This window comes from Mesoplodon mirus (assembly GCF_964341445.2).
Source record: "Mesoplodon mirus genome assembly, chromosome: 14".
Taxonomy (NCBI): domain Eukaryota; kingdom Metazoa; phylum Chordata; class Mammalia; order Artiodactyla; family Ziphiidae; genus Mesoplodon; species Mesoplodon mirus.
Genome location: NC_138990.1, coordinates 14,418,865 through 14,431,171, shown reverse-complemented (window position 1 = coordinate 14,431,171; position 12,307 = coordinate 14,418,865). Strand labels below are relative to the sequence as shown.

At 41.5% G+C, this 12,307-nt stretch overlaps 1 protein-coding gene across 1 annotated transcript in view; it reads left to right on the top strand.

Annotated features, from left to right (window-relative positions):
- Window positions 1–5,303: 5,303 nt before the first annotated feature.
- MRPS5 (mitochondrial ribosomal protein S5) overlaps window positions 5,304–12,307 on the top strand; it is a 31,117-nt gene continuing 24,113 nt past the window's right edge. The window contains exons 1-3 of the mRNA XM_082642871.1: window positions 5,304–5,517; window positions 8,814–8,894; window positions 11,059–11,196. Of these exons, the coding sequence (XP_082498997.1) occupies window positions 5,460–5,517; window positions 8,814–8,894; window positions 11,059–11,196 (277 nt within the window). The 5' untranslated portion in view covers window positions 5,304–5,459. The remainder of the gene's footprint in view (window positions 5,518–8,813; window positions 8,895–11,058; window positions 11,197–12,307) is intronic.

The following is a 12,307-nucleotide window of genomic DNA, read 5'->3' as shown; positions in this document are numbered from 1 at the left end:
TGAAGTATAGTTGATACAGTATTGCGTTAGACAAAACAGGGCTTTGACACAGGTCTTGGTCTGACATCTTGGGCAGAAGCTATCTGTCATCTGAAGTCATCTGTTTATTCCAAAGGTCTTTGGTCAGCTGTATACTTCTGAAGACCAGCTGCTTGTAGAGCATCTGGGAGAATCCTCAGTTTGAAGTCCTCTACTGGAATAGGCTTCCAGTTGTGTCATTTCGGAAATTCTTCTTTAGTTGTAAAGTATGTATTGAAGAATTGACCCCCTGGAGTTTCACTGCTGTATTTGTTAACAGTACCCAAGAAGGTTCAAGAACAATTTTCCTCTGATGTCTCAGACAAAAATCTCATGGTTGAAGATCACAAAGAGGCTATTTAGGAAGATGCTGTGGGAAGATGTCCTTAACCTGCTGATGATAGGACTGGGTAGAGTACATGAATCCCTTGTAATATTTTGCCATGTCTGCATGCAGCAGGGTAGAGTCTAGTATTGGAAGTGGAATCTCTAAATAAATGGGTTCAGTTCTTAGATAACTGGTGTATCCCCAAGGGAGTGAACCATATGGCCATAAGGGCTTCTGGGAGTACCCTTGGCCAGGGAGCTAAACGGTTTCTGAAATTTTTGCTAATTTTAAGTTAAGGATGTCATTGATTCCTGTAAAGTGTGTGCTTTGACCACCTGATATAAAAAATGGGATGTGATAGGTTGGATACACAAAATCAAGCAGCTTTTAGTAAGGACTATAGCTTTTCATAGCAACTAAATGCTTCAGTCCATCATAAAAATAGACATATTAAAAACTAAAACACATTCCCATTTCATGAAGGGTAGGAGCTGGATAAAATCCATCTGAAGGTGTCCAAGGATCTTGGAGGCTTTGGTTCCAGGCCATGTCCCACCTTTAGTGTTGTCAAGATTATGATTATAGGTGACACGTGACCTAAAAATAACCTGTTAAAAAGTTTTCTTTTTAAAGTTTATTTACCAATGTTAATTTAAGATTGTAACCAATTTGTATCATGATGTGTAGTTTCATGGAAAAATTTAGCTATCATCTGAAATCATCTGGCACACCAAGTGGCCATCTTGGGAGCACCAGTGATGACCTGAGTGAAGGTTACATTTTTAAACATTCTTCTTTTTCAGAATCAGGGGCTAAACATTAATATTCTATAGTGGCCTCTCTGAATTCCTCCAGAGATTTATCCTTTGAGGGTTTAGTTAGGAACCTCACCTTGGTTAAGCTGCTTGTCTGGCCTAATGATCCTGCTAGGGCATTTCCTTTCACTTCCATATTATCTCTTTTGTATAAGCCTCAGCCCTTATAATAGCCACCTCTCTAGGAAACAGGAGTGAATCCATAAGTTCTTGTTGTCCATTGTTGATGGGGATTTTAGGAGAGGTTAGGAAACCTTCTTTGTTTCAAAGTGTCTCAACGTCATGTTCTGATCTCAAGCGTATCTCCTATCTGTGTATATGCTTACCCTCTGGTCTTTGGCCAGTCGACTAACTGTATATAGTAAGTGCAATAAGTTCTGCCATCTGGGCTGATTGTAACTCAGGTAGAGGACTACATTCTAAAGAGAACTTAAATTAGTGACACCATATCCTTCTTGATAACCTTTGGTTTCACATTTGAGATATGCTTCATCAACAAAAAAGATTAGTTCAGAATGCTTAATTGGAGTCTAGTAAATCCGAGCAAGGCACAGAAAGTTTCCTAACTAAGGTAAGACAATCACGAGGTTCTCCTTCTGTTAGGGGCAGGAGTATGGCAGGGTTCAGGATGCTGCAGTCGTGAACAGAAATGTGAGAGGGAGAGAGTAACAGAATATAACATAGGAAGATGTTAATTAGCAGGCTGACAGTGTAAACTCTCTCTTTTCACAGATGACATGATCTGATATGTAGAAAATCCTAAGAAATACACTAAGAACCTATTGGAATAAATGAATTCAGCAAAGTTTCTGGATATAATCAGATCAATATACAAAAATCAAAAATATTTCCATACATGATCCATAAAAGAAAAAAACTGATAAACTGGACTTCATCAAAACTGAAACCTTTTGCTTGGTGAAAGACCCTATTAACAGGATGAAAAGACAGGCTACAGGCTGGGAGAAAATATTTGCAGACAACTTATTTCAAAATGTACTCCCATCTGGAATATACAAAGAACTCTCAAAACTCAATAGTAAAAGAAACCAAACAATCCAACTAGAGAGTGAGCAAACATTTCACCAAAGAGGACATACAGATGGCAAACAAGCACGTGAAAAAACATTCAAACATCATTACCTATTAGGGAAATGTAAATTAAAACCATGATGATTATCACTACACAGCTATTAGAACAGCTTAAAAAAGTGTTTTTTAAGTGACAATTCTAAAAGCTAGTGAGGACCAGAGGAACTAGATCTCTCACACATTGCTGGTGGAAATATAAAATGGTATGGCCACTATGAAAAAGAGTTTGGCCATTCTTAAAAAACAAAACATACCTTTACCATGCAATCTCACTGCTTGGCATTCATTCCAGAGAAATGAAAGCTTATGCCCATACAAAAACATGTACATGATGGTTATATACCTCTAAGTATTGAAAGCAGGGACCTGAAAATCTATTTGCACCCCATGTTCACAGCAGTCTTATTCACAATAGCAAAAAGGTAGAAGCAACCCAACTGTCCATTGGCAGATGGATAGATAAACAAAATACAGTATATACATACAATGGAATATTATTCAGCCTTTAAAAAGGAAGGAAATTCTGACACATGCTACACAAGGATGAACCTTGAGGACATTATGTTAAGTGAAATAAGCCAATCACAAAAGGACAAACACTGTATGATTCTACTTATAGGAGATAGTTAATCAAATTCATAGAGACAGAAAATAGAATGGTGGTTGCCAGGGACTGGAGAGAGAAAGGAATGGGGAGTTTCTGTTTTGCAAGATGAAAAGAGTTCTGGAGATGGATGGTAGTGATGGTTGCACAACAATGTGAATGGACTCAATGCTCTGAACTGCACACTTAAAAATTGTTAAGATGGTAAATTTTATGTTACATGTATTTTAGCACAATTTGAAATTTTTTAAATGTCAAAAAATGCACATGAATATTCACAGCAGCTTTGTTTGGAACAGCCAAAAATTGGAGAAAAACTACATATCCTACAATGATGAATGGTGGAACAAAAGGAAGAAACTATTGATGCATTCAACAACTTGGATGGACATCAACGGTATTATGCTGAGTGAAAAAAGCCACTCTCTCTAATTCCATTTATATAACATTCTCAAAATGACAGCATTTTAGATATGGAGAACATATTAGTGGTTGCCAAGGGTTAGGGATGGTTGGGGAAGACAGAAGAGGGAGAATGTGACTCTAAAGAGAAAGCACAAGGGATCTTTGTGATGATGGTTCTGTATCGTGATTGTGGTGGTTATAGAAATCTACACGTGATAAAAATTGTATAGAACTACACACCACCCCCAAGAATGCATGTAAACTGATAAAATCCAAATGAACTCTGTGCATTGTATCAATGTGTACAATGGTTTTGATACTGTATTATAGTTATACAGTTGACCCTTGAACAGCATGGGTTTGGACTGCATGAGTCCGCTTATATGCAAACTTTTTTTCCATAAATACTGCTGTACTACATGATATGCGATTGGTTAAATCCATGGATGCAACACTACGAATTCAGAGGGCCAACTATGGGACCTGATCACCCGTGGATTTTGGTATCCGTGGAAGGTCCTGGAGCCAATCTTCTGTGGATACTGAGAGATGACTGTATAAGACGTCACAACTGGGAAAAAGTGGGTGAGGGGTGCATGGGACCTATCTGTCCTATTTTTGCAGCTCCTTATAAGTCTGTAATATTAATTTCAAAATGAAAAGTTTGAAAAAACAAGCCAACCAGAACTTGACTGCTTGGCCATGGGCCAGCAAGTTCCCTTGTGACCTGAGCTGTCCATCATGAACTGGGTGCCATCTGACCCACCAAGCCATAAAGCTGGGCACACAGCAGCACGCCATCATCAAATGGAAGTGGTATATATGAAGCTGGGCTCAAGCAGATCCTGAAGGCACAAGAAATTGTACGATTTCCTCATGACCATGGCCTCTACTCTTGCGACATTATCTTCTCTCTCCAAACCCTACCTACAGCTTCACGGTAACCTCCCTCTCACCAGTTGCCTGAAGAGGAAAACTCTTGGGTTCTGCATGGTATGCAAGCATCACCTAAAAGGACACAGATGCACAACATCTCACTTTGGGAAGGCTCTGCGGGACAGCGATGAAGGGAAATCCTCTCAGTGGGCAGAACTTTGAGCAGTGCACCTCACTGTTCATTTTGCCTGATCAGAAGCACAGAGCTATACTTTTTCACGCGCTGTGGCTATGGCTTGGCTGGATGGTCAGGTGCTTGAAAGGAGTATGATTAGAAAATTCAAGGAGGTCTGACAAGGAGTCTGGGGAGAGGTGTGTCGACAGACTTCTCTAATTTGGCACAGAATGTTGAGATAATTATGTTCCATATGAATGCTTACCAAAGGGTGACCTCCACAGAGGAGGATTTTAATGAGGTGGACAGAATCACCAACCTGTGAATGTCAGTCAGCCTCCTTCCACAGAAATGGACTCGAGAACAAAGCACTAGGGATGGAGGTTACGTTTGGGCTCAGCAACATGGACTTCCACTCACCAGGGCCAATCGGGCTCCAGCCACTGCTTAGTGCCCAATATTCCAACAGCAGAGACCAACACTGAGCCCCCAATATGACACTACTTCCCGAGGATTAGCCAGCTATCTGGTTGCAGATTGATTACATCGGGCCCGTTCTATCATGGAAGGAGCAGCACATTGTTCTGACTGGAACAGACACTGGATATGGATTTGTCTTCATTGCCCGCAATGCTTCTCCCAAAACAACTATCCAGAGCTTTGCTGGAGTTGGGTATGAATAGCTTTTTTATTTTCCTATTTATTCCCCCCTCGGAGCTTCACTGAGACCCTCTCCGTGCTCGTCTGTACCTCGCACTTCTGGTTGGGAAGAGTCCGCAGCATGAGCTCCGTTCCGAGGGAGGAGGATGTCACCGGCTCGCGGTCCCGCCGCCCTGTAGATCCCGACGGTGCCGCCGGGTCCCTGGAGAGAACACCATGAGCCAGCCCTGCCCACACCTGCAGCCAGCCCAAGCCCCGCCCCTGGGTCCTAACGCGAGGTCCCCCGCGGGGGCTGTCCGAGGCTGCGCCGGACTCATCCTACTTTGTTTCCCGTCCAGACAACCCTTCACTCAGGCCTGCGCTGCGGCGCGGCCCCCTGGCCTCGGAAATTCAGTCTCGGGCCGAGGTCCGCGGCCGTTGGACGAGGAGCAGCCGCGGCAGGCGGTGGGAAGGCTGCCCGAACGGAGGCCCTCGTGGGTCTCCACCATGGCTGCGACGGTGCGCGCTGCGGGAATTCTTCCTGTGCTGTGTGGCGCGTCGGCGGGTGAGAGCCAGGACGCTGGGAGCAGGGGCTCTGAGCGGGGCGGGAGTAGGGGTTCGCCGGGGCCTGCAGACACCCGGGTGGAAAGAAGCGAGAAGCCGCGGCCCCGACCTCTCACGCCCGGCTCTTGTCCCGCTGGGACCTGCTGTGTGACCTTGCGCGCGTCCGCATCCTCTCTGGGTCCCAGGGCCCGGGTCTGTAAAGTGAGGGTGGACTGGACGCTGTCCAGAGTCTCTTCCAGTTCACCAGGCCGCTCGTGCATGCTCGGTTAAAAGGGACAGGGTAGTGGCAGGCAAGCATCGCCTTCCCCGCGGGCGTGATTCACAGGTTCATTTGGGGTTCGAGGTGGGGTTCGAGGTGGATGGCGGCCAGCGAAGCTCGAAAGGGAAATAGGCTGTCCTCCAGCTTGAGTCGGATAGGATTAGTGTCAGTTATTTTAGATTCCGGGCTGATCAGTGCCCTTTATTAAAAAGAAGGATGTTTGGAATGTCAGTAGTTTTTGCTTTTATTGTCCTCCCCCACCCCTAGTTGGTTGTTTGCAGCCCGAGGAAAGGCAATCTGCTATTCTCCAGCCTGATGTTTATCTCTAGGAACCACTTCGTAATTAATTTGACCTCTATTCTCTCTATTTTATTGTAAACCCACAATCCAGCACTCGTAATTCCGAAATCCAAAGATCTGTAAAAATCGAAAAGTTCTTTTTATGAACTCATTTTGTTGGGAAATTTGACCTGCAATCGTTTGTAAGAAAATCTGACCTGAGCATTTTTTACTTTGTTTATGTTGTCACTACCTCCTCCTTTTCCAAAGCCCCGATCAAATAGCACTTAGCACGTGTAGCTTTCTTTCATGAGCTCTTATGTGTAGCAGGGACTGTCTTAAACTCTTTATGCTTTTTTCCTTGCTTCATCTTCACAATGCCTTTGTGAGATAGATGCCTTTATTCCTATTTTACAGATGAGGGAATTAAGGCACACAGAGGTTGAGAAACTTGTTCAAGATTAGACTGGGAGGATGTCAGGGTTTTGCACCCACACCACCTGGCTCCAGAGCCTCTTTCTTTCTTTCCTTTTTTTTTTTCTTTTTTCTTTTTCTAGTGTATAAACTTTTTTTTGGTAGTGGCTTTATTGGGATGTAATTTACATACCACAGGATTCATCTTAAAAGTATACAGTTCAGTGGTTTTTAGTGTATTCACAGAGCTGTGCAACCATCACAACAGTCAATTTTAGAACATTTTCATCACCCCAAAAAGAAACCCTGTACTCTTTTAGCTAGCATCCCCCCAGACCCCCATTGCCCCCATCCCTGGGCAACCACTAATCTACTTTTTTTCTCTATAGTTTGCATGTTCTGGATATTTCATATAAATGGAATCAAGTAATCTGTGATCTTTTGTGACTGGCTTCTTTCACTTAGCATAATGTTTTCCAGATTTGTCCATGTTGTAGCATAAATCAGTACTTAATTCCTTTTTATGGCTGAATAATATTCTGTTGTGTGTATATGCCACATTTTGTTTATCTATTGAGCATTTGGGTTGTTTGTACCTTTTGGCTATTATGCCTAATGTGGCTGTAAATATTTGTGTGCAATGTTTTTGTATGTCCATATATTTTCATTTCTCATGTGTATACACCTTAGAGTGGAATTGCTAGATCAAATAGCGACTCCATGTTTCACTTTTTGAGGAACTACTAGACTGTTGTCTAAAGTAGCTACACCTTTTTACATTCCGACCAGCATGAGGATTTTTATTTCTCCACATCCTTGTCAACACTTGTCATTTTCTGTCTTTTTGACTGTAGTCATCCTAGTGGGTGTGAAGTGGTATCAATTTGTGGTTTTGATTTGCATTTCCCTGATGGCTAATGAAAGTCTTTTTTTGTGCTTCTTGTCCATTTCTATATGTTCTTTGGAGAAATGTCTATTCTAATCTATATCTATTTTTAAACTGGGCTGTCTTTTTATTAGTGAATTGTAAGAGTTCTTTATATTTTCTAGATACAAGTCCCTTTTCAGATAAATGATTTGTAAAATTGTCTCCCCCTCTGTGTGTTGTCTTTTCATTTTCTTGATAGTGTCCTTTGAAACACAAAAGTTTTAAATCTGGATAATCTCTGATTTACCTATTTTTGGTTTTTGTTGCTTGTGCTTCTAGTGTCATATCTAAGAAACCATTGCAAAATCCAAGGTCATAATTATTTACCCTTATGTTTTACTCTAAAGGTTTTATAGTGTTTGCTCCTACCTTTAGGTCTTTGATCCATTTTGAGTTAAGTTTTATGTATGGTATAAGTAGGGCTCCAACTTCATTCTTTTTGCATGTGGATGCTCAGTTGTCCCCGCATCGTTTGTTGGAAAGATTATTCTTTCTCCACTGGTTTTTCTTGGCGCCCTTTTCAAAAATTAGTGTCCAGTGAATGCTGTCAGAGCCTGTTCTGAACTTACTGTACTGTGTGAAGTGGTACACTGTACGGTTACAGCCTGGCGCTGCAGGGGCTCCTGATGAAAGAGGGGAGCAGAGTGCTGTGGGGACTGGGGAGCCTTCACCGGGGGGTGGTGTTTCAGGCAAACCAGGAGAACCTGTCAGAGACACGCTAAAGGATTCGAGAGCTGAGTGTGTTCCAGACTGACTGCGAGCCTGGTGTGGCCAGAGGGGGATGGAGAGGAGAGTGGTGGAGATGAGGCTGATGTGGAAGGTTGGGGCCAAGTCGCAGCCCTGTAGGTGATGCTGAGAGTTTTGAATTTGTTCTGCAGATAGTAGGGAGCCAAAGAATGATATATCAGGGCTGTGCGGTGACTAGACTTGTAGTTTTAGAAAGGCCTGCCTGTTACCAAAGGGAAAAGGGGAGGGGGGTAAATTAGGAGTTTGAAATAAGCAAAAAAAAAAAAAGAGAGAGAGAGAAGGGCCTGCTTGACAGCAGATGGTGGATTAGAGGGAGACTGGAGGCAGACTGGAGACCTGTTAGGAGACTGTCAACAGGAGACTGTCCTTACCATGTGGCTGAGGGATGGAGCTTGAACACAGAGGGGCAGTGAGACTGTAGGAGGGTGTGCAGCTGAGAGGGGGATTGATTTTTGAGGAGAATCTATAGGGCTTGGTAACAGGTCAGATGTGAGAGTGAAGGAGCCAATGTGATGTGATTTCATTTACTTGGGCAAGTGGTCATGGAGCCCAGAAATTACTCATTTACTTGTCTTGGTTCTTTTGTTCTATAGATAATACTATTCTTTAGGTGTTAAAAAATTCCTTTTCATGCAGAAATGGATCTTAATTTTTTTTTTTTAATTTATAGGTCATTTATGGTCCAGGCAGCTTTACCTAAACAGCTTTCCAACAGCTTCCATTTTGGCATTGAAGACTGTTCCCAGCAATGGTGAGATTTATTTATCTAACTCCCTTTTCTTATAAGAGCTAGTGTTAAGAGTAGTTTATGTAGTTTTTTTAAAATGTAAAGGAATGAAGTACATTCTTTGTAATAGAAATGGATAAGTTCTAAAGAGTACTTTTAAAATTTTTAATGATTACAGCTGTTATAATTCAAGGCTTTAAAAAATAATAGCCATGATTTATTGAGTAATGACTGTGTCAGGTTTATAGTATGTTATCTTGGTTAATCCTCACCCCAGTTTTTGTGGGGAGTTGTTATTCCCATTTTACAGATGCTGAAGTGAGTCTCTGAGAGGCTAAGTGACTTGCTTAAGGTCACACAGCCAGTAATGGCAGGACTGGGTCCTGAGCTGTCTCGGATACTGTGATGTGTTCTGGAAACACAGTGTTTGTAGAAGGGGTGGGAAGAGTGCTGACTGGTGGAATGACCGCACGGTTCTCGGCTCCTCCACTTTCTGCCTGTGCAACCATGAACTAATGACACCGCTTGGACCCTCAGTTTCCTCTTCTATAAAATGAGGATGGTAGTTCCTACTTTAAGATTGTTATCTTAAAACATTGTACTTCCGAAGAGTACTAAAAGGTGTATATCTTAAAACCACTTCCCTTTTCTAGGCCTTCTCATCTTCCAGTGACACTTTAACTTCCATCTGGTTATATTTCTAAACGGATAGTGTATATACTTGTTCTTTTCTCTGTTAACATCGTTATGCTAATTGAAGATTTAATTAGGCACCATCCCTGCTTTTTCTGAGCATAGTTGTAAGCACAATTTTGGTCGAATCTATAGGCAGTTATGTCTATGTTCTTCACAGCTGAGCTAGGTAGTACAGTTGACCCTGTACGACCAGAACGGGTTTGAACTGCACGGGTCCAATTATATGTGGATTTTTTTCAAGAAATAAGTACTACAGTACCATGCAATTCGAGGTTGGTTGAATCCAAGGATGTGGAATCGCAGATAGCGAAGGCCAACTATATGTTATACGTGGATTTTTAACTAGCGGGGGGGTCAGTGCCCATCACCCTCACGCTGTTTAAGGGTCAACTGTATTTTCTTATTACGTTTCCTTTCTCCTACAACATTTTCTTTTTCCTAGAGTTAGTAATTGCCTTGTTTTGCTTTGTATTCTTTGTACCTGTTGCAGTATTTTCCTAAAGGCTGCAACAGATGGGTCAGAAATAGTAATAATTTTTCTAAAATCCCTGAAACACATCACTAATTAACCAATTTGGTTTAATAGAAGAGATTTAAATGAGAAGGAAGAAATTCTTCATGGTGAAAACTGTTAAAACACTGAAGTGAAACCTTCAAGGGCAGACTCTGTCTTTGAAGAAGTCCACCCAGAGGAGCTTCCTGGGCTTGCCCCTCTGTGGACTCCATGCTATTCCTGAGATGGAGACTTCATGGTCCGAAATTAATAAGCATTCAAAGGATCAGAGCAAAATTGTTAATGGATCGTTGGTGGATGGTGATCTGTAATTGAACTTCAAATGTGATTTAGCATGAGCTCCTGCCACCTGCTGGTTTAAAAAGCACAATGCAATTTGAGCAAACTCAGTTGTAGCCACAGTACATTAAAAGAGATTATTTCTGAATTCTGAAGTTGATTTCTTTCTACTTTTGACAGTTGGACCTTTGTAGGCTAACTACATGATTATTTGTGAATAGTATTTTGGTCTTTTGAAAAAGATTAAAGAATTCTAAATTTGATGGTAGTGATTTTTACACTCTTAAAGTATGTCAAGGATTGTCGTTCTAAACTACAAGAATAAATTCACGTGCACTTGATATTTTGTTGAAGGTTAAGAAGGCTACAAGAAAAACTAAAATGTGTCCAACATAATGGGATTTAGAATGATTATTGAAGATCTGAATTTATTTAAAATGAAAAGCCAGTGTTTTCTATTTACTTTGAATTGAGTAATTTACAAAGTAAGCTAATAGGTCCAGAGAGACCTCACTATGTCATCTGAGCCAGCCTCCAGAAGTTTTATTTTTTAAAGAAAGACTGTCCTCAAAATATGATGCTTAAAAGTTCAGGACTTTAGTGACTTATTTTTATTAGTAACAGTTACTTTTTTGGTGCTGGCGGTATTTCTCCATAGGTGTGGAGCATCTAACAAAGTTTTATTCCATCTACCTGCAGGCTCTTTGTCATCTCCAGGAACCAGAGACAACGGTCATTTTATCAGCTTGACCCGTGCGCTACAGACACAGTGCTGTATTTCTTCTCCCAGTAACCTGATGGGCCAACGGTATAGATTCTATAGTTTCTTCACTAAATGTACGTAGACTGGCCACAAACTTCCCATTTCATGAAACAGGAAAATGAAAGGTGCTTTTGTATCTTAATTTTTCTTCTTTTTCTTTTTCCTCCTTAAATGAATTAACACTTCAGAGATTAATATATGAGGTACAGGCATACCTCATTTTACTGCACTTCACTTTATTGTGCTTTGTGGATATTGCGTTTTTTACATATTTGAGGTTTGTGGCAACCCTGTGTTGAACAAATCTATCTGCACCATTTTTTCCAACAGCATTTGTGTGTTGTCTCTGTGTCATATTTTGGTAATTCTTGCAATATCTCAAACTTTTTAGTTACTATATTTGATATGGTGGTATGTGATCCTTGGTCTTTGATGTTGCTACTATGACTGGCTGAAGATTAGCAGTTTTTAGCAGTAGAGTATTTTTTATTTATTTATTTTTGAATATTTTTAAAATTAAAGTATATATATTGTTGTTTTAGACATAATTGCATGCTTTTGCATGCTTAAGACTGCAGTATAGTATAAACATAACTTTTATAGGCACTGGGAAACGAAAAAATTTGTGTGACTCACTTTATTGTGATATTTGCTTCGTCGCAGTGGTCTGGAACCAAACCCACAGTATCTCCAAGGTACGCCTGTGCTATTAAAATAAAAATGTTCCTCCGTGTACCTCCTAGAATTATCTCACATGCTACCAGTTGTATTGTACTATACACACTTTTGGGAGTACTAGTTTACTTTAATCCCCTCACTTGGGGCACCTGAGGTCTAAAGGACCTGTGGAATCCCTGGAATTCCAGGATGGAATTGTGGCCCAAATCCCTGCTGATTTAGATTCACACAAAGAATATACTCAAAATCTGTTTTCAGTTGCACTTTAGTTGAGGAGATAGGACTAATCAGGAAAAGTTAATTTTATTTATTTATTTTGCGGTACGCGGGCCTCTCACTGTTGTGGCCTCTCCCGTTGCGGAGCACAGGCTCTGGACGCGCAGGCTCAGCGGCCATGGCTCATGGGTCCAGCCACTCCGCGGCATGTGGGATCTTCCCGGACCAGGGCACGAACCCAAGTCCCCTGCATCGGCAGGCGGACTCTCAACCATTGCGCCACCAGGGAAG